The 26,677-nt window shown below is 50.9% G+C and overlaps 1 protein-coding gene across 8 annotated transcripts in view; it reads right to left on the reverse strand.

Annotated features, from left to right (window-relative positions):
• Nucleotides 1-641: 641 nt before the first annotated feature.
• Nucleotides 642-26,677, reverse strand: part of KCNC4 (potassium voltage-gated channel subfamily C member 4) — a 36,074-nt gene continuing 10,038 nt past the window's right edge. The window contains exons 2-4 of one of the 8 annotated variants that reach the window (XM_060201921.1): nucleotides 21,346-22,282; nucleotides 18,920-19,123; nucleotides 642-673 (exon numbers count right to left, since the gene is read on the reverse strand). In XM_060201921.1, the coding sequence (XP_060057904.1) occupies nucleotides 657-673; nucleotides 18,920-19,123; nucleotides 21,346-22,282 (1,158 nt within the window). In that variant the 3' untranslated portion in view covers nucleotides 642-656. Of the gene's footprint in view, nucleotides 674-11,845; nucleotides 13,037-14,577; nucleotides 16,868-18,919; nucleotides 19,124-21,345; nucleotides 22,283-26,677 lie in introns of those variants that run through there. The other 7 variants (XM_016190935.2, XM_007529358.3, XM_007529359.3 and 4 more) reach the window with 7 other exon arrangements.

Here is a 26,677-nt window from a genome sequence, read left to right on the forward strand (position 1 = left end):
AGAAATTTTTGGGAGTCAAGCGGTAGCACAGCAGGTTAAGTGCATGTGGTGCAAAGCACAAGGACCGGTGGAAGGATCCCAGTTCGAGCCCCTGGCTCCCCACCTGCAGGGGAGTTGTTTCACAGGTGGTGAAGCAGATCTGCAGGTGTCTCTTTCTCTCCTCCTCTCTGTCTTCCCCTCCTCTCTCCATTTCTCTCTGTCCTATCCAACAACAATTACATCAATAACAACAATAATAACTGCAACAACAAAAAAACAACAAGGGCAACAAAAGGGAATAAATAAACATTTAAAAAAAGAATTTTTAAAAAATGAAGAAAGGAAGAAAGAAAGAAGATGCACATCAGAGGGTTCATGGATCCCAAGAATCAACCAGTGTCTTCAATTCTCAACACTTTGAGGGGAAATGAGGTGGAAGAAGAGATGAGCAGAGAAAGATAAAAGGAAGAGAGAGAGAGAGAGAGAGAGCTTGATTTTGTTCTAATAAGGAAAGTGGTTTCCATTACACAGCCCAGATGCCTCTGTCTCCTTTTGGAATGTGGACTGAGATCCTCTCCCAGAAATTCAACGGCTCCCACAGCTGGCCCACAGTGGTCTTGGTCTCAGAGTAACCCAAATCCTTTCACCTGCCAAGGGTAGGGTGGCGTCAGGCAAACCTAGTCATCCAGCCAGCCTGTTAAAAATAATAATCGCATCAGGAAAACAGCCCCAGAAAAAGAACCCCTGGTGAAACTGGGCTCAGACTAGAACAGACACCTCCTGCTGTGACCCGCCTCTGAGGTGAAGGGATCTATTTCTTCTTCGGATTGCTCTCCAGTTCTGCTCATTCACGTGCTTGCTCAGCAGACAACCAAACAGAGCATTTGGGGTTCACCCTGCACTTCTATTTCTAGTCTCTATGGTTCATGTCAGGCCCTACAGCCTCTGTCCGCAGTGGGTGCTGTTCCCTTCTCCCTTTCCCTTCTCCTCTCCCAATTTCCCACCCCTTCTCTCTCAGTTCCTGCATCTGTTTTCCCTTTCCTCCTCCCTTTCTCTCTCTCCTTCCTCCCCAGCCTTCTTTTTTTTTTTTTTAAGATTTTTTAAAATTTATTATATTTGAGAGAGAAATTCAGATGAGATACACACACACACACACACACACACACACACACACACACACACAGAGAGAGAGAGAGAGAGAGAGAGAGAGAGAGAGACCAGAGCACTGCTCTGGTTCATGCAGTGCCAGGAACTGAAGAAGGACCCTCAGGCATGCAAGTCTAATGCTCTACCTGTTGCATCATCTCTCCAGTTCCATCAGCTCACAGGTGTGTGAGGCAAAGACCTAGAGGCAGCCTCTGATCCATGGCTTTTGTGAGTCTCCGCTCTTGGATTTGGGAAGCAAGCAGACACACACACACACACACACACACACACACACACACACACACACACACACACCTGCTGCCTGGTCTCTAAGAGGGAAATCTCCTAAAACCAGTTGAGTCTCTAAGGTAAGAGGTCCTAGCTAAGGGTTTCCAGAGCTTTCTGTTGTGTAAGTCAGACCTGCCCACTCCCACCCACCCCCAACTATTTCTTTGTGAGGAAGCATGAGAGAGAAAGGAAGAAAGGCCACATGCTGAGCATGGTGTACCTGCCTGGGCCTCTCTAGCTCATTCATTCTACTTCTGTTTATTCCTCCTGGCAAAATCTGCATGAGATGTTTAATTATTCTTATTTCATTGATGAGGGGGCCACATTCAGGAAGGTTAAGCCATTCACCTGAGGTTAAACAGCCTGTAAGCTTCAGTGCTACAGCAGGCAGAGTGAATGTTCTGGGAGTGAGCAGTGAATGGATAGGGGTGGTGGTGATTGTGGGGGGTGGGGGGTGGGGGAAGCTCCTCCCAGGGGTTGAAGTCAGTGTCAGAAAGCAGGCTGAGTTGGTCCAGGTCTTAATTAGGCTGTGAAATTGACTGGCTGTGAGATCTCTGTCTAGTTCAACTCTGCACCTTGGATTCCTCATCTGTGAAATGAGAGTGGTTAAGAGAGTCTGGAACTCCTGGTTTATCTGTAGATTGATCCTCACAGGGGACTTTGGATGGTGCTCAGTAATAAGGCTGAGGAGCCAAGACGGAGTCTATTAAGCTAACATGTGTGTGTTCTGTCACTCATAGCCCATCAGGGAAATGGACATCTCTCCTCAAGGGAAAAGATAAGCAAGACAGTCACATTTAGCAAACATATCAAGGTTGCCCCTATGATCCTCACATATCCCGCAGGTACCAGGCAGGATGAATGTAGCAACCACCCAAGGATATGCTGAGAAGAAGAACCTAGGTCTTATCAGTGGATGGACATCTGCATTCACTGCCTCCCTTCTCCTTACCTCCCCATATCCACACATAAAGGCCCAATATACCCTAACCTCAATGGCCTCCACTGAGCCTCTTCTCATCTGGCCTCTTCTCATTTTGAAGAGTATAAGCTTTCTCTCTATCTACTATTCACCTATTTGTCTCTATTTCTTGTGTGTTCTATTTCTGTCAATACCTATTAGTATCCTATGAGATGGTGTAGTAAGTACCCTATGACCTGACCCGCTGTGAGTGCTTTGGTGTCAGCTATTACTACTCCCAGCAGCAACTGCCCTCTGGTTGTGGAGGAGCACTACCACCTCTTCCAAAGGGGATGGTCACCTTTTATCTTAGATAGTCCTATAAGGGTTCCAGAAAACACACCCCTACACTTCCTCCTCAAGTCCTCACACCACTCTCAATGGGGGGTGTGGAGGGTGGGGGGTGGGGGCGTGGAAAAGATCTAATTCCCATCCTACAGCCTGAAGCCCAGTAGCATCATAAAGTGGGTTTGTCTCCCACAGAAGCTACCCCTTTCAATCTCTCTCACTATGGTCCACTCGTGTGACAGCAGGAATTCTACCCTTCAGCACTAGCTTGTGCTCCATGTTGGTGCTTGCTGTGCCAGAGAGGTTCTGAAGTTAAAAGTAAAGCATCCTAAGGAACACAGAGTAGAGAGAGCCGAGTCTCTGGCTCTTCAATGGATGTCATTGCCAATCTAAGCCCTTAGCACCAGGAAAGAAAAACCTAGAGGGCCAGAGTCTAGTAGACTGAAGGATTGAGAGGGACTGCAGATGGGTATCTGTGTGCTGGAGCCCCAGGACCTCAACTAATTGTTCTGGACAATTGCTGAGATCCATACTCGGGCAGATGTGAGTGGCAAATGTCAGCAGTGAGTTCATTTAATATCTGCACACACACTTCTTCATTCACTGGGGTCATCTTTGTGTCAATCCCTGAGCACTGAGTAGAAGCTAGAAACAAGAGCACCAATAATCTAGGCACCCATAATGAATAAGCAAACTGGCTGGCTGTCACAATGAGAGGCACTATAGTGAGAGAGTGAGTGACACATGCTGTGAGAAGGATTTTCAGACGAGGTGACAGGTGAGTGAGCTTTGAGGGATGAATAAGAGTTTGACAGGCAGCAAACTCAATATTAGAGTGTGGGAGGGGAGCAAAAAGAAAGACATGATCTTCTAAATAGAAAGCAGCTCCCTCCTACTGCATATTATTTTTCATTTCTCTTTTGTTCTCCATTTCCCTTTTTGTTAATCAGAGCCCAAATGGGATTTCTTTGTTTATTTTTTTTATCTTTATTTGTTAGATAGACACAGTCAGAAATTGAGAGGGAAGGGGGTGATAGAGGAGAGAGACAGAGAGACACCTGCAGCACTGCTTCACCACTTGTGAAGCTTTCCCCCTGCAGGTAGGGACCGGGGGCTCGAACCTGGGTCCTTGCGCACTGTAACATGTGTGCTCAGCCAGGTGCGCCACCACCTGGCCCCCCAAACGGAATTTCTTGTAGAATTCTGGCACCCCAAATTCTGATTTGACTGCACAAAGAGGCTTCTAATTTTTTCTTGAAAAAAAGAAGAAAGAAAGAAAAGAAACCAACATGGGTACAACTCAGGTTCGAGTCTGGCCCCATAGCACTAGAGGAAGCTTTGATGCTGGGGTTTCTCCCACTCACCCCCATCTGTCTTTTTTTTTTTTTTTTTAATCTGAAAAAGCCAATCCAGATCATGGTTAGGGGTTATACCTATGTGTCATCAACTGTACTTGTAAACTACTAATCCCCCCCCCCAAAAAAAAGTGTAATTAACAGAAGAATTAAAAGGAGAGGTGGTGGAAAACCTGGTTGAGTGCACATGTTACAATGCGTCAAGAACCCAGATTTAGGTCCCCGGTCCCCGGTCCCCACCTGCAGGGGAAAAGCTTCTTAAGTGGTGAAGCAGGGCTGCAGGTGTCTGTCTCTCTTCCTCTCTATCCCCCATTTTCCTCTTGATTTCTGGCTGCCTCTATCTAATAAATAAATAAAGATAATAAAAAATTAGAAATATTTTTTCAATATTTATTTATTTATTCCCTTTTATTGCCCTTTTTTTTTTTAGTGTTGTAGTTATTGTTGTTGTTGTTGGATAGGACAGAAAGAAATGGAGACAGGAGGGAAGACAGAGACGGGGAGAGAAAGACAGACACCTGTAGACCTGCTTCACCACCTGTGAAGCGACTCCCCTGTAGGTGGGGAGCCGGGGGCTCGAACCAGGATCCTTCCATTGGTCCTTGTGCTTTGTGTCACCTGCACTTAACCCACTGCGATACCACCCAGCTCCTGAAAAATATATTTTTTAAAAAGTCAGCCTGGAGTGGTACAGCCCCAGTGATGACAAGAAAAAATAAAATCTAACCTGCTTGTAATTTGCCAGTGTTAGAATTTCCTATAATAATAATTAAAAACAAAAGAGGACCAGGCAGTGGTGCAATCTGTTGAGCACAAATATTTGCACACGTTGCAATGCACAAGGACCCTGGTTCAAATCCCTGGTCCTCACCTGTAGGAGGGAAGCTTCATGAAGACTGCAGGTATCTCTCTCCCACTCTGTCTCCTCCTTGGAGAGGTCCAGTACACTGAGACCCAGAGGGTAAGCAGTTACCCCAGGGACCTCTTACCTACCCCCTGCCCTACTGCGACACCCCCAGGCTCCCAGGGAGCTGGTTGCTACCTCCAGGTTGGGAGAGAGCTGAGGTTTCTAATCAATTTGCCAAGAGGACAAACAAGGCTGTGTCCTTAGGGGCAGAGCAGGTATGAAGGCATGGAGGGTGCATAGCTGGGATGTTGAGGCGAGAACTCATTCTTCCTGTGCCCCTTGAAGCTTGGCCATCAGTGCACTGGGAAGCCAACATGGCAGGTGGGCTGAACAGCTCAGGCAGAGGGAAAATTCAGGGTCTAGGATGCGGCACAGCTCTGTACTCCATAGCTACTGGGGAGACGCCTCCCTTGAGAGGATTCCATGGCTACAGCTAGAGGAAGCAGCTCCTCTGGGCCCCTAAGCTGCTCCTAGACTGCCCCAGGGTGGCTGGTCCAAGTGGGCTGGTGAGGAGGACATGGACCCCACCTCACAGAACATCTCTGTAGTGAGGGAAGTCTGGTCCACTGGTCATCCTGACAGTTTGAAAGTACTGCCCTGTAATGTGGAGCTAAAGAGTGAGGAGTTAGGAGGTGTCTGGTGTGTGTGTGTGTGTGTGTGTGTGTGTGTGTGTGTGTGTGTGTGTATGTGTGTGTGTGTATGTGTTAGGAGAGGGGTTGTGTCTAGGGTTAAAGAATTTCAGGCTCAAATTACACGTCCCCCAGAGGTATAGCAGTGAAGGGGGAGGGGCTCTAGGGCCACCCTGGGCCACATAAAAGCTACTGATTGTCCTCTTCCCCTGCTTCAACCTCATTTCCCTCATCCTGCACGTTCACTCCCCCCATCAGTCTCCCCTTCCCCCTCTTTACCAGAGTACTGTTCAACTCTGGCTTAATGAGGTTCTGGGGATTGAACCTGGGACTTTGAGACCTCAGGCATGAAAGTCTTTTCTGCATAATCATTATGCTATCTCCCTATCCCCCACCCCTTATTTTATTTTATTTTATTTTATTCTTGATAGAGACAGAGAGAAATTGAGAGGGAAGGAGGAGATAGAGTGGGAGACACCTGCAGTCCTCATGAAGCTTTCCTCCTATAGGTGAGGAACAGGGGTTTGAACCAGTATCCTTGCTCATTGTAACATGAGCATTCAACCAGGTACACCACCACCCAGTCTTCTCTCTCTCTTTCCCCCTCTCTCTTTCTCATTAAAGATTTATTTTTATGTATTAGTGAAAGAGGAGGAAGAAAGCAAAACATCACTCTTGTACATGTAATGCCAGGGATTGAACTCAGGACCTCACACCTAAGAGGTCTATTCACTGTGCTACCTCCTGGGCTCCATTCATCCCTTGCATGGCTTCATCACTTCCTTTGTCCTTCTCTCTTTCTTTTCCTTTCCCTTTCCTTTTCTTTCTCACTTTTCCTCACTTTTTTTTTTTTTTTAATACAGACAGAGAGGCAGAGAGAATGAAAGAGACCATACATACATAGCACTGAAGTTTCCTCCAGAGTGGTGAGTGCCAGGTTTGAACCTGGGCCACACATAGAGCAAAGCAGTGCACTATTCAAGTGAACTATTTCACTGGCCCTATTTCCCTTACTGACTTTATTCACTCTTCCCTAAGTATGGACTGTCCAAGTGGTGCCTAGGCCAGGTGTGTGTGTGTTTCGGGGGGCAGCTAAGAGGACTCCACTCCCTCCAAGAGCACACGAAGGTGTATGTATGTGTGTGTGTTTGTGTGTGGGGTGCTTTTTACAAGGACCAAAAGCACCAAGTGGGAAGAGAAAGAGTTTCAGGAACTCTCCCACCACCTTTCTTACTACCCTGACAGTTTCTCAAGCAGAAAATACATCATATAAAGAGAAGAGATTTCACATCAGTCTCTGAGGATGCCCAGGGAAGTCCCAGGCATCAGGTGCAAATGACAGCTGGAGCTAGGGAGAGGTGAGAAGGGTGGGCTTCTGCACTTACTTGTGCTACACCACCTCTGCTGTCTCCTTCCTTCCTTCCTTCCTTCCTTCCTTCCTTCCTTCCTTCCTTCCTTCCTTCCTTCCTTCCTTCCTTCCTTATAAAGGATCGATTAGGACCTATGTACCCCTATGTCCATAGTGGCACAGTTTGTAATAGCTCAAAATTGGAAGCAACCTAGGTGTTCAACAACAGATGAGTGGCTAAGAAATTTGTGGTAGGGACCAGGTGGTGGTGCACCTGGTTAAGCACACGTTACAATGCACAATGACCTGGGTTCAAACCCCCCATCCCCATTTGCAGGGGGAAAACTTTGTGACTGGTGAAGCAGGGCTGCAGGTGTCTATCTTTCTCCCTATCTTCCCCTTCTCAATTTCTGGCTGTCTCTATTCAATAAAGAAATAAAGATAATAAAAAGTTTTTTAAAAGAAAGTTGTAATACACACACACACACACACACACATACACACACGACTATAAACTACTCTGCTAGTAAGAATAATGAATTCACTTTCTTCACCCCATCTTAAATGGAGCTTTAGGAATTATGTTAAGTGAGATAAGTCAGAAAGAGAAGGATGAATATGGGATTATCCCACTCATGGGCAGAATTTAAGAAACAAGAACAGAAAGGGGAAAGAGTAAATCTTGGACTGGTTTGGTGTATTGCACCAAAGCAAAGCACTTTGGGGAGGGAGTTAAGGTGGGGAGTTTGGGGGTCTTGCAACATCATGATGAAATAGGACTTCAGTTGGGGGTGAAAGTATTCTGTAGACACCTATTGTGGGGAGATGAGAAACTGTATATGTGTGTCAACAACTGTACTGTAAACCATTAACCTTTCATTACCCCCCAAAAAAAGTCATTAAGCTTCATGAGTGGTAAAGCAGTGCTGCAGGTGTTTCTCTCCCCCTCTTCCTATTTCTTCTTCCCTCTCAATTTCTGTCTCTATGCAATTAAAAAAAAAAGAAAGAGGGGGTCGGGCGGTGGTGCAGTGGGTTAAGTGCAAGTGGCGCAAAGCTCAGGGACCGGCGTAAGGATCCCGGTTCGAGCTCCCAGCTCCCCACCTGCAGGGGAGTTGCTTCACAGGCGGTGAAGCAGGTCTGCAAGTATCTATCTTTCTCTCCCCCTCTCTGTCTTCCCCTCCTCTCTCCATTTCTCTCTGTCCTATCCAACAACGAACAACATCAACAATGGTGATAATAATAACCACAACGAGGCTATAAACTAGGGCAACAAAGGGGGGAAAGATGGCCTCCAGGAGCAGTGGATTCATGGTGCAGGCACCGAGCCCAGCAATAACCCTGGAGGAAAAAAGAAAGAAAGAAAGAAAGAAAGAAAGAAAGAAAGTAAGAAAGGAAGAAAGAAAGAAAGGAAGAAATAGAGGGTCTTGTACTGCATGCAAGGATATGCATAAGGACCTGGGTTTGAGCTCCTTCTCCCCAATTGCATCTGAGATGCTTCACAGCAATAAAGCAGGTCTGCAGATCTCTCTCTCCCTTTCTCTCGCTCTCTCTCTGTCTCTCTCCCTCCCTCCCCTCTCAATTTCTCTCTGTCCTATCCAATGAAAAGGACAAAAAAAAAACAAAAACAAAACAGGGCCACCAGAAGTGATACATACATAGTGCCAGCACCAAGCCCCAGCACATGACAGAGGACAACATCACAGCACTAAAGCTTCCACCATCTTAGCAGGGGCTGAGCTCAAACCTAGGTTGTGTGCCTGGCAAGAATGGCACACTATCCAGGTGAGCTGTCTTGCTGGCCTTTATTTTATTTTAATGAAAGATAGAGAGAAAAAGAACACTATTCAGCTTTTGCATACGGTGGTACCTGAGATTGAACTTGCATATTCTGGGTCTTCAAGGAGGCAAGTTATATGTCCTGATAGGCTGGGATATCACCCCTGCTCCACTTCCCCCACTTATTTTTATTGCCACTACCAGGATTATTGCTGGAGTTTAGGTGCCTGCACAGCAAATTCACTGCTCCTAGAGGGCAAATATATTCTATTTTTTAGGGGAAAGAAAAAGACAAAAATTGAGAGGGAAGCAGGAGATAGAAGGACAAAGAGAGACACCTGCAAATCTGCTTCACTGTTCATGAAGCTTCCCTACTGCAGGTGAGGACTGGGGACTTGAATTGGGCTCTTTGCTCATGGTAATGACTATATCACCCCCTTTTAAAAATAAGTTTTATAGTATTTTTATTTATTATTGGATAGATACAGAGAGAAATTGAAAGGAGAAGGAAGACAGAGAGGGAAAGAGACAGAGACACCCGCAGCCCTGCTTCACCACTCATGAAGCTTTCCCCCTATAGGTGGGGACCAGAGGCTTGAACCTGAGTCCTTGCACACTGTAAGATGTGTGCTTAGCCAGGTACACCACTGCCTGGCCCCCTGACCCTCTTTTAAAGCAGAGCCCTACACAGTTCTGGCTACTAGTGGTGTTGGGGAATCCAACCTGGGACCTCTCACATGCAAGTCCCATGTGGCACTGCTGTGTTATCTCTTCTGCCTCCAGAGTTAGTCTTGACTACCACAGCTTACTCATCTCCTTAGTTTAGGCTTTCCAACTCAACTCTGATTTCCAAAACACTGCTCTCACCCCTTGGGGACTCTGAAGATGTCACCACTCACTCTACTGCACCTCATTGTCCCTGGGGACCCCTTTGGCATCTCTGGTCTACTGGCTGGATTCTCAGCCTTGTCTCCAATGGTTCCATGTAAATTTATAAAGCATCCACCGATCTGCAGGGGGGCGGTGGTGTGTGAGGTTATTTCGGAGCCAGCAGTGCATCCCAGCCCATTATCACTGGACCAAGCTTCTCTGAGACCAGCAGCTGCAAATGGTTCTCTCCTGTCTCGGGGTGTGAAGGGGCTGGTGCCTGCCTGCCCTCCTCTGCCAGAGGAGAAGCTTTATCTGTCATCAGCCACTGGCTGCCTGCCATGTCCTGTCTGGCTCCACAGCTGGCCCAGGCTCCTGGCCTGAGCTTCTCTGACATTTTGCTTCATGTGCAGGGATCCCCCTACATGCTCATCTCCTTGGTGCTGTCAGCCTCACCCCTAGTTGCACTTGTCCTTTCTTGGTGTGGATGGACAAAGGGATCTCAGGAATCTGTGGGAAAAAGCCTGGGAGCTGCAGGGGAGGGTGAGGAGGTGACAGTGGTTTTACCGCCACATGGAGAGATGACACTGGTCCAGGTTTCTACACTCACTGGCTCTGAAATCAGGGTCATAGTTACCCATATTTACAGAGAGGCACTGAGTTACCCAGCTATTAAATGGCAGGCCAAGACTTTGATACGAGGTGTGTGGAGTAAGATAATAAATAGTAAGAGTGGCTGGGCAGTGGCACACCTGGTTAAGTGCACATATTACAATGCACAAGGTCTTGAGTTCAAGCCCCTGATCCCCACCTATAGGAAGGAAGCTTCACCAGTAGTGAAGCAAAGCTGCAGGTGTCTCTCTTTGCCCCTATCTTCCCCTACCCTCTCAATTTGTCTCTGTCTTTTTTTTCCTGCCACAGTACTGCTCAATTCTGGCTTATAGTGGTGCTAGGGATTGGACCTAGGAGCTCAGAGCCTTAGGCATGAGTCATTTTGAATAACCATTATGCTGTCTTCCCAGCGCTAAAAATAATTTATATATATATAGGGCTGGGTGGTGGTGCACCTGGTTGAGCACATATATTACAATATGCAAGGACCTGGGTTCAAGCCTCTGGTCCCCACCTGCAGGGGAAAGCTTTGCGAGTGGTCTAACGGTGCTTCAGGTGTCTGTCTTTCTCCCTTTGTATCTCCCCTTCCCTCTTGATTTCTGGTTGTCTCTATCCAATAAATAAATAAAGATAAAAAAAAAAAAAAAAGACAAGAGTAAGAAGAGAGGCATGGGTCACCAAGACAGTTCGCCTGGATAATACACTTTCTTTGTCATGCACATGACTCAAGTTCTATTCTGGCCCCCACCACACTGGGGGAAGCTTTGAAGCTGTGCTATTTTTCCTTCTTTCCCTGTCTCTGTTTGAAAAGGAGGGAAAAAAGGGAACTGGGAGACAGAACATCCAGTAAATGCCTTGCTGTGTGTGCAGTCCATGATTCAGCACTAGCAGCACAGGGAGACATTATGAATGACATCAAAGGAACTCCATGGATGGTAGTGCAGTGCTGTGGTATCTCTCCTTTTTCTCTCTCACAAAATAAAGAATAAAAAATTCAGCCTGAAGGCCACTTTATAGTGCCGTGCATGTGTGGGCCTTGGTCATTCCCACGTCACTAAATGAAGAGTAAGGAAAGCAATCACACACTCAGATGTGCCTAGAGAAGTTGTGGAATCCAGTGCAATGAAGAAACGGGGCATTCTTCAGTAATGACTAGTAATTTCAAATGCAAGAGCTGAGCATCAAGGCAGCTGCATAGGTAACATAGACCTGAAGGCTGCCGCCGAGTGAATAAATGTGAGGTGACAGCAGTGGGGGCCAAGGAGCACAACTGATGCTACCCCATTCTGTCTGGGCCTGGGGCACACCCACTTCCCCAGCCTTAAGCAGTCCCCCAAGGCCCAGACTCACACAGAACTGGTGAAATTTCAGGGGGGAGGGGAAGCAGTGATCTAGCCCCTTCTCCCTTCACACAGGAGCAGGAAGATAATGGCTCCTCTGAAACCCACGTTTTCCTCCAGGCCTGGGTGGAGGTTGGTAGGAGCACAGGGGACAGCAGGGTGGCTGGGGAGCCTGAGGTCCTGAGTGGTACTCTCTGTGCTGGGCAGAGGGCTGGGATGTGTCAGTGGATACTGGGGATTGGGGGGTAGGACTGGAGTAGCTTGCATTTCTCAGGTGCTGGTGTCAAAGCCCAGGAAGGTTCTCAGGGGCATGAGAAAGGAGCCGCGGAGGGAGTGAGGCACACAGCAGGATGCTCCAGATGTCTTTATTGGGGCTCGAGCACAGCATCACAGCCGAAGGCATGCAGACGGGGCAGCAGGGCCCGCCTGGGCACGCCTCAAGACACACAAGGGTAGGGGACAACTTTAGAAAAGGACTGACCAACACCAGAGGGGAGCGGGGAGGACTGAGGGTGTGGAGGGAAGGCTGAGGGAGGGGGGCAGAGGCCAAGGTCGAAGGGGTCACCTGGCCTCTGCTATTGCACGCATCCTCTGGCCGCTGGCCAGGAAGTACAGTATTGCAACTGGTCTCCGCTCACTCGAAGCATCCCCTTCTCAGACCCCTGAGCCAGATGGGCAGACAGACCCCTTCCCTGCCCGTCTGCCCAGCAGCATCTTTGAAAACAGATGGACAAAGGAGACAGGACACAAAAACAAAACAAAACAAGACATAGCACTAACCCCCCTCAATCAAGGACACAGGTTAAGGGCCAGGGAGGGAGGGAAGCAGCTGTGGAGGAGCCCCTGAAAGTCCTCCCACAACTGGGGTATGGGGTGGGAGGTAGAACCCCAATCTGGTGTGGGGTGGGGCTGGTGAAGCAGTGGCCCTGAGGGCACTCTGGTCTTCAGCAGGGCACCCGCCCATGGGGAAACACCCCCAAGAGGCAGAGTCGAGGCTGGGCCCACCCAGCTGAACTGGCAGTTCCCAGGGGCACTTTTCTGGGACATTCCACATGTGTTTAGCAGAAACAAGGGACCAGAGACAGGGTGGGGAATGGGAGCCTAGGTGCGGATGAGGGCCTGGGGAGACACAGCCTAACAAAGAAGACAGGGCACCAATAGCACGTGCACTACACACAAGAGTATAGTATGTATGAATATAGATACTATATGTGCATATATATCTCTTCAATGTACAACAGAACATCAGGCCCAGATGGCTCCAGGCTCCAACAGTCACATAGGAGGTTTTCCATCAGTCCTGTGCAAACAAGGATATGAGTTCTTCCCAGCGAAAGGTTCTTGTCTGGGTTCCAGGGTTTCCCCTAAGCCTCTGGCTTTCTGTCTGTCTGCCTGCCTCTCACACGTGGAGCCGCTTTAAGAGAGGGTGAGGACTTCAGCCTGGGCATAGTTGGACGAGAGGGCGTCTTGGCAGGTCTCTGTGTTTAAAGAGCACAGGTGTGAGACACTGGGACGCACGCTTTCGGCTCAACCTTGCCTTCTGGGGGGTCAGAGTTCAGCAAAAGAAAGGGAGAAACAAAGAATGAGACATTAGAAGGAAGCCAGCAGCTGACCCACAGGCTGTGGGTGGAGAAGGCCATAAGCGGAGCTTGAGGGCACAGGGACCCAGGGCCAAGACCATAAAAAGCAGGAAGGGGTCAGGGAATGGGCTGGGCCCCTCAACAGTCCCCTGTGGGTTCAGCTGTGGGCCAAGGTGACCCAGGTGACAATACAACTCACCTCAGCAGGTACTGTCTGTCTGAGCTTCCAGGAGCACTAGGTGCCAGAGCAGTGGGGAGAGGGACCACAGCTATGCAGGCTGGTATGGAGGCAGTGGGGAGGGGGCCCAGGGTGATCTGGAGCCTCTCAGTCTCTATATACACCCCAAGGCCAACTCCCTCCACATTTCTCCACTGTCCATCATCAAATGGGACTGTTCTATTGTCCCAGGCATGTGCTGTGTGTGTGTGTGTGCATGCGTGTGTGTGTGCATGCGTGTGTGTGTGCATGCGTGTGTGTGTGCATGCGTGTGTGTGTGTGTGTGCATGTGTGTGCGTGCGTGTGTGTGTGTGTGTGTGTGTGTGTAGCGCATGGGGGCAGGTAAAAGGGATGCCTTCCTCAATCTAGCAGAGACATGTCCTAGAAGCTGAAGGTGGACAGGGAGGATAGTTCAGCCTCTTCTTAAGGACACCACCACCACCACCCAACCAGTTTGGAATGTCAGTGGCCTGGATCTTTTCTTCCCAGTGAAGGCAGGACTGAGCAGGGATTTCAAAAGGTAGAATGCTCTGACTCAGCTTCTCAGGAAGCTCTGGATGGGCATCCCTGGATTCAAGAGTGCCACCAGGAGTCCCAGCTGTAGAGGAGCCCCTTCAGTGTCCTCCCACAATTGGGGCATAGGGTGGGAGGTAGCACCCCAATCTAGGGTGAGGTGGGGCTGGTGGAGCAGTGACGCTGGGGGTCACTCTGGCAGGCATGCACCCTTCTGCCCCAACCTCCCCCCCACCCCAGCACACACATACACACATCCAAGCCCAGGGTCAAGACTGAGTCCCTTCTGCTGGATTCTCCTCCAGAGCCCTGGAGGCTCAGAGTGATCTCGGGATGGTCAGTAGCCCTGGTACAGACTGAAAATGAAGCTGTTTCCCTGTTGGGGGAAGGGGCTGGGCCCTTTGTCAGCCCTCTGCAGACTCAGCCCTGAGCCAAGGTGAGCCAGGTGATACTACAGCCCATCTCTGCACTGGATGTCAGAACTTGAAGGAGCACTAGCTCCCAGGGGTGAAGCTCCAGGGCAGTGGAGGCATGGAGGCAGCAAGAAAAGGCTGTAGAAGAAAGACTTCTAAAAATCAAAGAAATGGGTACAGGCCTAAGGTTGATCCAAGGTCAAACACACTCTACTAAGAGATGGCAGGGTATAGGGGGTGTGACAGGGTGGGGAGGCCTGAGGCCCAGGTGAGTGTGAGGCCATGGGGCAGAGCCCAATGTGCACTGGGGATCTGTCAGGAGAGGCCTCTGGGGAGGATGGTTTGCTAAGCTGTCCCGTTTGCCAAGTCTTGTGGAGCCAGAGTGCCAGGAGGGCCATGTGGGAGCCCCCCTCCTGAGGCACCAGGGGCTCCAGCCTGGCACTCCTGCACTGTGTCGCCCAGGGACATCTGTGCCCACCATAGGGGTGCTGTGAGCACTCCCGTCCTTGTGGGAGGCAAGAGCAGGAAGAAGGCGGTGGGTGCCGTGGAAACTTGGGCTCCTGACAACTTGAGGGCTGCCACAGAAATAGCCACCTTGGTTTCCCCCAATCAGATACACAAATCAGGAGAAACGAGCTGTGGTGCCCATGCTACGCTGAACGCCAAGCTCATCACATCCCTGTCAAGCCAGGACCTCAGGGCAGGGAACCCTGAGTATGTGTGTGTGCGTGGTGGGGGGCACAGAATGGACCCAGCTTTCATGAAGCAGTATAACCAGTAGTGAGGGAATGTGGGGCCCAGAGTCTCCTGCCTGCTCTAGGTGTCCCCCTTTGCCCTCTGAAGGGCTGTCTCTTCTCTACTCTTGGTGGAAGGGACACATGATTTTGAGAGCAAGTGAGAGGTAGATGCCACAGATCACAACACAGCTGGGGTAATCCCAGCACTCCACCCAGACATTTCTGGAAAGGACATTTTGGTGTCTGTTCAAAGATAAGAAGGAATGGTAAAGAAGGTGCTCCTGGCACAGGCTCCTCCCCACCCCCTGTGGCTTGGCCTCTTTCTGCCCAGTTCACTTTTGGGGAGGCCTCTCTATCTCCTAGCCTCCTGCTGAGCCCTGGGAAGCTGTTTTGCCACACCTATGTCTGCCCACTGAGGTGGGAGCAGATGCAGGCCTCCCTCAGTCGTTCCCTCTACAAAGTTGCATAATCTGGCTCTAAAAATTGCCAGGCGCACGGCATTGCTGTCAGGTCTCATTCCCATCAGGTGAGGCAGGAAATGTCTTGGCTGAGGTGTTCCTGGAATTTGGGGGTGAGGCTGAAGAGCCCTGCGCATGCACTGCAGGGAGGGGGGAGAACCTGTATCCCAGCCCTCTCTCTGAGCAGGAGCAGGTGGGGGGCAAGCTGGCTTCTGTCCCCACATCCCCTCAGCTGCCTCTACCCGGGTATAGCCTGGCTCACTCAGTGACTCACAAACCTGTTGTGCTCTCGGGCTCGTTAGGTAAATGAATACACTTAATTATAGAAATTAGATGAGTCTCCGGTTCTGGCAGGATTGCAGAGCACAGAGGCTGGGTGGGAGTGGCAGGTGACTCAGAGGCAGGGCTGGGAGTTGGAGGGAGCAGGAGAGAGAGGAGACTGTTGGGGAAGCAAAGGAAGCAGTGTGGCAAGAGATGCTATAGCTCAGGGTGGATGGGAGGCCAGGCTGCCCAGCTGAGCAGGTGACCCTGGATAGGAGGGCTCACCTGTGCCTGGGCACTCAATCCAGGGAGGTGTGTGTGTCAGGGGGTGTCTCTGAGTCTAGACCCCCCCCCCACACACACACACCTGTGCCACAGACCAGAACTGGAGAACAGCAGTGCTCCTAGTAGCAGCCCCACTTCCCCCTACCTCTTGACACCAGCAGAGTCCTCATGGGACAGCCTGATTGCCTTGCTGGTCTAAGTGTGGGATAGATAGACAGACAGACAGATAGCTAACTGTTGAATGTGCTAGTTGAAGGCCACAAGGGATGCAAATACATGTGCTGTGATGAAGATGGGATCCCTAAGACAGGGCTCAGGAACTTGGGTTGGGGAGGTGCTAGCAGTGCCTGTGCTCAGGACAGAAAAGTAGCCCTTGGAACAGTCAAACCCTGTTCCCTGGTCTCAGGGTTCAGAGCTGAACATATGGGGGCACTGTGTGTCATGAAGGAGAGGCTCTCGGAGGGCCTGACATCTCGTGTCCTGAACACCCCGTCCGGCCCAAGAGGAAGGCAGGGCGGGATGTCTGCGTCTGTGTGTGCCTGTGGGCTAGAGGTGGGGACCATCAAGGCTGTGGTTATGGGCCTGGGGGTCCAGATGGTGGGTTGGTGAAGGGGTGAAAAGGGTGGGAGAGCAGTTTTCTCTGAGGGTAGGGCGAATGGTATCGTGATGCCAGTGGAGACAGCCTCAGACTGGTTCCAGCCGCTGCTGTTAGGTTGTTTAGACTCCGGGACTTTTTGCATCCTTGGTGAAGAAAAGGCACAGGGGTCAGAGAAGGTGGCTCTGTGGGATCCAGGCTGGGATTCTGAGTGGCTCCAGGGGGTCCAGGCAGGTGGTCCCAGGCTGGTAGAGGTGTCTGTCCCATTTGGGAAAGGCTTCTTGACTTTCCCTGCTCCCTGGGTCACCTAGGCTGCAGAGGATGAACTTGGGGGATCCCTCACACCTCACTGTCCTTTGTCCTGTCCCTGTCCCCAAATTAGCAGTCCTCTAGCCACATGACGACCCAACCACCTTTCTTGACCTGGAAGAGCCCTAGTTAGCCCATCCTGCTTGGGTGGTATATCCTAGCTGGGGTCCTCCCGCCCCAGTGCATAGAACTCACGGCACAGTCTGGCACGAGGAAAGTTGCCGAGTGTGCCTGCACTGGGAGTTTGGCGATGCTAATTGCCACGCTCACTCAGCGAGGCCTGTTTCCCAGCAACCCACCTGTTCCCTCTCGAAGGTCACTCTAATTGGCTGAGCTGCGTGCTAGTTGCCAAGAAGCACAGTGGAGGCATCTTGGAAATAGAGCAGCTGGGTCCCATGAGCACCCAGAGAGCTATGGTGGTGGGACAGATTCCCAGCACTCTCCCATCCCATGCACTCACACGTGCAGCCCCTTCCCCAGGGGCCACTTGCTTCCTGGTCCCTCCTCTAATTTGCGCCCTCAAAGCCTCTTCCATACTGCTACTTCCTAAGCCCCTGACAACACTGGGAGGAAAACAAGGTGCTCAGTGCTGAGTTCTATTTTCAAGTCCTATGTGGGGGGACCTTCTATCCACATTCTAGGCTGTCTGCTTAACTGGCTCCAGGCAGAGTGAAACACTGAGTCTGGATGGTAGCACAGGGGAACACCCACTGCATGAGGGGGTTACTGAGTCAGGAGGGTAAGGCACACTCAGAGCCTAAGGGGTGAGGTGCCCAGGCTGGTACCAGGGGACTGGAGGAGTGTGTGTTAGCGGTCTCAGCACATGCCACCTACAGCTACCAAAGTAGGGTCTCTGAGCAGTCTCCTTGCAAATGCCACAGTGATGCTCCTGCAATCAGCAGGACAGATGCCCACTGAAGCTGGACACAAGCCTTTTGGGGCTATGTTAGGATATCCTGTGGGAACTGTGGCACTGAGAGAAACAGCAAAGGGCCTCAGCAGCTGCTCCAAGAGGCATGGGCTGGGCTGACTAGAGGACAGTCCCGGGGGATGGAGTATTCTTGCAGCAGTCAGTACCCCAACTTACTCGACCAGACCTGGCTGGGACCTGGGATGAGTGGAAGAGCATGCACATGTGTGAATGTTTGTATCCCGATTAGCAGGGGCCCCAAAGCAGGGGAAGCTTTGATTTGAGGTTGGGGGGTGAGTCTGGATTTATTTTGGAATTAGGCAGAATGTTTAGAGAGGTTAGGTCACAGGTACAGGGCAAAAGTGATTTTGACTGAGTGGGAAAATACCTGGTCTTGAGACCCCCTGCTTATGTCCCTACTTCTGCCCTTTTCAGATCAGCACTCACCTGCTCCACTGCCCAATTTCTGCCCTGGCTGCAGACCCGGTGAAGGGCCAGCTTCTCCTGCCAGGAAGGCCTAGGCTACTTTTTTGAACTCCACATCTTTCAGATCCCACCTCTGAGGGACCCACTCCTCCCAGCACCCTGTCTGCTAGTGGCCCTTGGGCTCTATATGTGGGAGGACACGGCACCTAGAGTGGATGCCACTCCTGGGTACCAAGACCTCAGTGCAGGTGGTACCTCACTCTCTGGAGACCCCATGTCAGCATCCTGTCTTCATCCTGACTCCACAATGTCACAGGCATCACTCAGGGCCACTTGGCTGCAAGCATCACTATGGCTAAGGGTGTCTAGGAAAGGTGGCAAGAGCCTTGTGAATGGGCCTGATGGTCACAGAAGGAATCAGAGAAAGAATGTGACAAACTGGAGGGCCCCCATCTGGTACTCCCTCACCTTCTAGTCCCTGTCCTCCCTGGAGGAAACCTGTTGGGGGGAAGCTTTGAGTGCCTTTGGGGGCTGCCGGAGGTCTTTCTAATGCAGGGACTGGGAGACAGGGTACCCATCCTAAAAGTGAGGGCGCATCCAAGGCAAAGGAGATGGTGGCCATGGCCTCAGGGGAGGGGGGGACCTGACACTCTGCAGGGGACACTGGGGAGACGCCACTGAGTGGGGGCTCCCCACCTGCCCAGCCTGGGGAGCCATACCTTTGCGGACACTCCCATCAGCGCAAGCATAGTCCCCCGCGCTGAGCAGGAAGCAGGCTGCAGCTTTCTTGTTTCTGTCTCGGGTGCCAGACCGGCGCAGGGCACGGCGTTCCTCTGGAGTGGGCGCAGAGGCCAGGGGCTGAGTGAGGCCTGCTCCCTCCTCGTCTGACAACACCGCGTTGGCATCTCCATTCTGCTTGGAGTCTAAAGAGGACAGGCAGAATAAAGGCTTCATGTGCAGCGGTCTGGGCCTTTCCTGTGGGGCCACTTGAGGTCCTCAGACCCCACACTTGGAGGGAGAGTCACTTTCCCACTCTGAGGAGATCTGCTAGCCAACTGCAAGGAGGTATCGCCAGAGCCACCAGAGTCACAGATCCTCGGGGTGGGGAACAGGGTCCTGTGCTGGATGTGAATCTGGCTTTCCTCTAGCCCTGGTCTAGTGTCTGAGAGAAGAGGTCACAGCTCAGATCCCCTTCTACCCCCCCAAGCCGAAACCCTCCAGAAAACCTCTCCTTTTGCCAGGCTGAAGCCATCACTTGGATAAGTGAGCATACCCTCAGAGAAAAACCACCTGACTGGGGCATGAGGTGGCACTGCCAAACTGAAGAAGTGACTTACATGGCTGTCACTAGTGCCACCTGATGGGGGAGGTGATTCTTCTTTACCAAGGAATCCAGCCACTGAAGGGCCCAGAGCCCTCTACTCAAGGCTCATCTGTGGCTGGGGCCCCAGTTCGATTCCCACTGATGTGGGCTCTTAGCCTTCTGCCCCTGCTTTTGGCAGCAGGGGAGCACAGGTGCAACTGGGCTCCTAGATCTGAGGGAGGATAGCTGTGCAGTCTGAGGGCAGTAGCCCAGGACTGGCCAGGACACCCTTCCTGTGGCCAAGCATAATCCTGCTAAGGCCATGGCTGGCAGGTCCATGGGGAGAAGCCAAGTGAGAATAGAGGAGCAGTCTACAGACCTGTGCATATTGATAGTAGGTTCCCCTTGAGCCCCTGGGCCTTGAGGTGCAGCTGGAATTCCCTAGGGCATTGACTAGGAGAATTATACTGAGGAATGTGGCTGTGGGGTGCTGCCTTGATGGGGAATCAGAGGGGAATCTGATGGGGTGGTAACTCAAGATCTGTGAAAGACCCAGGTCCCTGAGTGGCCCCAGGGAATAAGTGGCCTCAGCATGGATGGTAGGTACCCACTAAAGTGTGACAAGTGTGTGTCCTGAGTCAGGCTGCTCCCTGGGGTCTAATCCACTTTGCCCCCAGAGCTTAACCAGAAGGAACTAACTTAAACTCCTGGCTAGGCATCCAATGTCTACCCCATCCTCTAACAGGTTTCCAGCTTCCAACCCAACACACAGCTGCTGGAGAATTAAGCCAGTATCCTTTCCTTTCTCCTGACTTCAGCTGGAAGGCTTCCCTTTGGTGGCCTTCTTAGCCCTGAATCACAGTTTGGAGCTCTCCAAACCCCACCTACCAGGTTGCAGATACCAGCTTCTTCATCCTTTCCCAGGCCCAGGGGCCACTCCCTCTCGGCTTCCTTCCACCAAATTAAACCCCAAGCCCAAGACTCACTCTAGTTGGTGGTGAACAGACGGCAGCCTCCACTGCTGTTACGCATTTATTAGTCCAAGAGACACCAGACTCAGCACTGGGAGAGGGATGATTCATGTTGTCAATGAACCTTGGAGGGACAGCTGCCCTGCTCTCCTGCTGACAGCGCTTGATCTCCAGAAAGTGGTTTTGGCTTCTCAGGGCACCCTCACAGCTGCCATTCATTTGGGTCCCTTCAGAGTCTGCCTTAGGATAATATTATCTTTCTCATCACACAGGTGAGAGAATCGATGTTCAGAGAGGGTGAGTGCCTGGTCTCAGGGTACACAGTTGTATGGTGGAAATGGGATTAGAAACCTGGGCTTCACGTGTACTACCTGACACAGTCTAAGATCATCACCCTCTCTGAACATCGACAGAGGACAAAGAAATTCAGCTTCACTGTTCCCTCTAGTCACAAAAGTGTGCTTTCCACTCAGGAAACCCAGAGCAATAATGCACAATCCTCACTTGCAGCTCATCTGGGGCCTCCGTTGGCTGCTGGAAGGTGGTTTTCCTTCCCAGCCCCTAATATTTATTTATTTACTTGTTTATTTTTACCACCAGGGTTACTGATGGGGCTTGGTGTCTGCACCACCGATCCACCACTCTCAGAGTTGGTTTTTTTTTTTTTTTTTTGATAGGACAGAGAGAAATTGAGAAGGGAGGGGAGACAGAGGAGAGAAAAAGAGAGACATCTTGCAGCATTGCATGGCCACTGATGAAGTCTTCCCCCTGCAGATATCAAGTAGGGGTTGTGAGCCTGGGTTCTTGCACACATAACGTGTGCTCAATTGGTTAACCACCACATCCCCCCATCTCCCCATCCCCGTGTTACCTGCTCGTTTCCTCTCCATCACACCCTCTTCTGGGGCAGGGGGGCTGGCATCACTGTAGGTGCTATCCCGGGGTGAGGTCTCCTCGGACTTGCAGTAAATAGGCGACTCAAGCTGTGGTGGCCGTGGCACGTGCTTCTTGCGCTTCTTGGGCAGCTTCTGCTTGGCCATGGCCAGTGAGTAGTACATGCCAAAATTGTTGACAATGACGGGCACAGGCATGGCGATGGTGAGCACACCGGCCAGCGCACACAACGCCCCCACCAGCATGCCCGACCACGTCTTGGGGCACATGTCCCCGTAGCCCAACGTGGTCATGGTGACCACGGCCCACCAGAAGCCGATGGGGATGTTCTTGAAGTCAGTGTGGTCATTGCCCCGGGGGTCGGAGGGCCGGGCGCCGATGCGCTCAGCGTAGTAGATCATGGTGGCGAAGATGAGCACGCCCAGGGCCAGGAAGATGATGAGCAGCAGGAACTCGTTGGTGCTGGCGCGCAGGGTGTGGCCCAGCACCCGCAGCCCCACGAAATGACGCGTCAGCTTGAAGATGCGCAGGATGCGCACAAAGCGCACGACACGCAGGAAGCCCAGCACATCGCGGGCTGCCTTGGATGACAGCCCGCTCAGCCCCACCTCCAGGTAGAAGGGCAGAATGGCCACGAAGTCGATGATGTTGAGCAGGTTCTTCACGAAGTCCAGCGTGTCGGGGCAGCACACGATGCGGACCAGGAACTCCAGGGTGAACCACATCACGCACACACCTTCGATGTAGGTCAGGATGGGCTCTGTCTCCACCTCGCGCCTTAAGCGCACTCTGGTCACATTCCCCACACGGTGCACCTCCGTCACATTGCGGTCAATGTTGAAGGCCTCGTGGGTCTCCAGGCAGAAAGTGGTGATGGAAACCAGGATGAAGAAGAGAGAGGTGAAGGCCACCACCTGCAGGCAGGGTGACAGGAGGCAGCTGTCAGCAGAAGTGGCTGGGCAGGGACCTCTGCTTGTGGAGGGTGGAAGCACAGTGAGTCACCAGGAGACCTGAAGGAGAACTAAAGTACCCAGGCAGTTCAGGGAGATGGTACAGTGGACAAAGTCTGGACTCTTAGACATGAGGTCCCAAGTTCAATCCCTGACATAGCTTCTGCCAGAGTGATGCTCTGGTTCACTTTTTACCCTCACTAATAAATACAGCTATTTATTTAGTTACCAGAGTTATCACTTGGACTTCATGCCTGCACAGCAAAGCCATTGAGCCTGGATGCTATTTTTTTAAAAGATATTTTGTTTCACTTTAATGAGAGCAAGAGAGATAGAGTACTACTCAGCTCTGGTTTATGATTGGGCTGGGGACTGAACCTGGGACCTCAGAGCCTCAGGCATGAAAGTCTTTTGCATAACCATTATGCTGTCTCCCCAGCCACTCCTGGCTGCTATTTTTTCTTTTATTTGATAAGGCAGAGATAAATTGAAAGGGGAAGACAGGGAGAGACAGACACACAGAGAAAGAGAGAGAGACACCAGCAGAACTGCTCCACAGGTGGGGACTGGGGGTTTGAACCCAAGTCCTTGCATGGTAATATGTGCTCTACTGGCACATCACCATGTCTCACCTTCTTAATATTTATTTAATGAGAGAGAGAGAGATGCAAAGAGAAAGAGAGAAATGCAGAGAGAAAGATACACAAGAGAGCAGACCACATCCCAGCTCTCGCTTATGGTGGTACTGAGGATTGAACCTGGGACCACAGAGCCTCAGGCTTGAGAGTATTTTGCGGAACTATTATGCTGTCTCCCCAGGCCCTCCTCCACCCACCTTTTAAGTTTAAGTGCGCTGTCAGAGTTGTTACCATCTGTTCAAGTACTGTAAGGCAGTACTTTCCTACTTTTGTCTTGGGCACCTGAGAAGCTGGTCTGGGCTATAAACCAATAAACTAGAGTTGTCAGCCCTGCCTATTGCTTAGTTCTGCCCACTTCCAACCAGTAAACCAGTTATGCTTTAAGGCTTCTATGTCAATGATGCCCCCCCCCCCCACACACACACACACCATCTATGACTCTCTGGCAAAAGAATCATCTTGGAATCTTGTTATAATGCAGTTCTGCAGTTCTGATTCAGGAGGGCAGGTGAGTAAGAGAGAACCAGAACATCACTCTGGCACATCTGATGATGCCAAGAGTTGAACTCAGGACCTATTGCTTGTGGAGCTAACGTTTTATTCACTGTGCCATCTCCAGAGCTGCCATTTCCACCTTCCCAACAAGCTGAGTCTCAGGTAAAGCTGCTTGCGCACAGGCCACACCTGGAGCCACTAGGCCAGAAGCAGTGTGAGACAGGGACTGGCAGTACCAGCATCACCTAAGCAACTAGCTGGGAATGCACATTCCCTTTCACTCACTGAATGAAAAATTTCAGAGGAGGGCCCAGCCGTCTGCTTTAAGAAACCTTCCAGGCAATTTGACTCATGAGATGCGCCCCCCCAACACACACCCCTCACAACAGGGGATATGCCTGAGGCAGAGGTGCAGGTGGATATGAAACTGAGATTGCTTAACTCCAGCCAGGCTTCACCTCCTCCAGCCCCCGGTCCCAGTGCTCTCCCTCAAGGTGATACGGCTGCCTGCCCAGATGAGCAGCAGTTGATGGAAGGAGTTCCATGGCAGCAGAGGGGGGGGAGGGATGTCTTCCAGAATGACCTCACCTCCCCTTCCTGAAAATGGACATCTCTGGGGCAATGAGCTCCAAAGGTAAATCAGCTGCACCCATGGGGATGGGAGCACGGTGACAGCAGCAGCAGAGGCAGACAGCTGCGGGGATCTTGGCTAACAGGATGACAGCGGCACTCGGCAGAGAAGTGGCTGAGTGTAAGTTTCCAATCATTATGAATGGAGATGAAGTGCATGTGTAATAACACCAATTACTGAGCCTTCATCTGTTACTCATGTGGTGCCATTCACCACTGTCAGGGCACCCATTCTGGGGTCCACACCCGCCTCCAGCTGCTGCCATCCTGTTCAGTGGGTGGACTGGAGTAGAGAACTGAGCCTCAGAAGGCGGGAGAGGGAGTGAGAGTGGCCCCACTTCCATTTCTGCCTGGTTTCCATCTAGCCACAGTGCCATCTCCCTTCTGTGACCCTCAAGAGATATTTTTCTCTCTGAGAGGCTGCAGTTCAGGAGGGGGGGGGGGATACATCTTGGTATTAGTACTGTGAAACAGCCATGGACAGAGAAAGGGAGGAACAGTTGGGAAACAGAACAAGGCATAGCAAGTACTTCTAGGGCTCTGGAACAGGCGCAAATCTGAGTGAACTTTGGGAATAATTATGCATTGACCATCTTGTATGCTCAACACAGTGTCTTCAGTCTTCCCAGCAGCCCTGGGAGGTGGTCATTTTCATTCCATTTTGTCAAGGAGGTACAGAGGATCAGAGAGGTTATACGCTCTCTTAAGGTCACACAAATAGAAGGGACAGACACCATACTTAAACTCAGCATTATCTAACTTGAGACAGTGTACCTTTTCTTCACCTCACACTATCTTTACCAACCCCCACATGGGGTCAAGTCACAGGCCCTTCCTTGAACTATGAAGACTGCTCCCAGCCAGCTTCCTAATGCCGACTTCAATCTTAGGGACACACATCTATAGCTTAGGGTGGGTGCCACATACAACTGGCTGTTTCACTTACATTTGAGTATGGATCAAACACAGCAAAGAAGAATGGCAGGGGACCACAGACACACTCTCACTCACTTGATAATACTGCCTGAACCCCCCCCCACACACACACACACAAGATCAGTTTCAAGTTCTTTCTCTGCCCCTGAGAAATGAGTGATACAGGTGACAGCTGACAGGCTACCAGGGACATTAAGCTAATGGTAGAGGGCTGCAGATTCCCCCAGGCCACCAGAGAGGTGGTGACCTTGAGAACCTTGCTTCCTGAAACAGAGAGGACTGGGGGAATAAGGGATAGGGACAGCAAATTCCAGCTCTGCCAAGAGCATGCTGTCTCTGAGGAAAAGAGCCAGGGGAGTTGGTCCACCTGGGAGCCCTGCGTGAAGTTAATTAGTGATTTGGAAAAACAAGTTCAGGAAGAGCTGCCAATGGGCAGGATTAGAGCAAGGAGTGGGGTGAGGAGGAGGCTGGGCAGTTACCATCTCGCCTGTAGGGTCAAAGAGAGGGGGTATGGGGTGTGGTTCCATTTATTCCGCAAAAGGCCCAGCAGGTGCAGGCCAGCCTCTTGTTTAGGAGGCCACCCCTCCAACTCCAACTGTGTTCACTCACTTTTGTTTTAATTAATGTATTTACTTATTTTTAAAAGATGCTTTATTTATTTATTAGCACAAGATAGAGAGGGAGAGAGCACCATTCTGGCACATGTGATGCTTGGGATCAAACTAAGGACCTCATGCTTTAGAATCCAAAGCTTTACTCACTACAACACCTCCTGGTCCTTCACTTTCTCTTTTTCCTTTTTCAACACAGAATTGTTCAAACGATTTACTTCTCCTCAATGCTACCACTACAGAGACAAGGACTAGTAAGTACCATATAGACCCACTTTTTTTTTTTGCTTCTTTCGTTCTTTGACCAGAATGTTACTCAGATTTGGTCATTGGTCACAATGGGGACTGAACCTGGGAGTTCTCATTTGCAAGTCCTGTGTACTATCACTGTGTCATCTCCCCAGTCACTCATGTATGCCCATTTTTAAGGGGCCACAGAGGTACAAATAGGAGCAAATGGAGGCCAGGTCCCCAACCCTTAGCCCAGAGCCATGACCCACCAACCACACAAATGGAACAGCCTGCTCCTCCTGATGAAACCTTAACGGGGATTCAGGCTCTGCTGCAGCCTCTCCAGGGTTGACAGGAGAAGCCAGCAAGGCCCTAGGAAGCTGTCATTCCCCAAGGAGATGGGTATACCTGAAACCAAGCTAGGACTGACACAAGGGCTGGGCTGTGGCACATCATCCCAGGTGAGTGCTAATATTACAGGTCCTCCTTCCAGGCCCAACTCATTCCCTTCTCCCTCTCAGTTATTCCCCAAACCTAGTAATTTTATTAGTGGGGGCCCTGCTCAAAACTGGTGCCGTTTTGAAAAAAAAATAGTTTATTTCAATGAGTGAGCAAGATATAGGGAGAACAAACACCTCATAACAGACCCCTGCAAGCGTCAACCCGGCTTTGACCTAGCACGTTATGATTGGGCCCTCCTCAATCGCTATCGAACAGGCCATGGCCGGTGAGCCGCTATGTTCCATCACTGGGGAGCCAGAGACGACCCGAACTGCCCCTGCGGCTACAGACAGACTATGACCCACATAGTCAATGAC

Source organism: Erinaceus europaeus, chromosome 11, assembly GCF_950295315.1.
Source record: "Erinaceus europaeus chromosome 11, mEriEur2.1, whole genome shotgun sequence".
NCBI lineage: Eukaryota > Metazoa > Chordata > Mammalia > Eulipotyphla > Erinaceidae > Erinaceus > Erinaceus europaeus.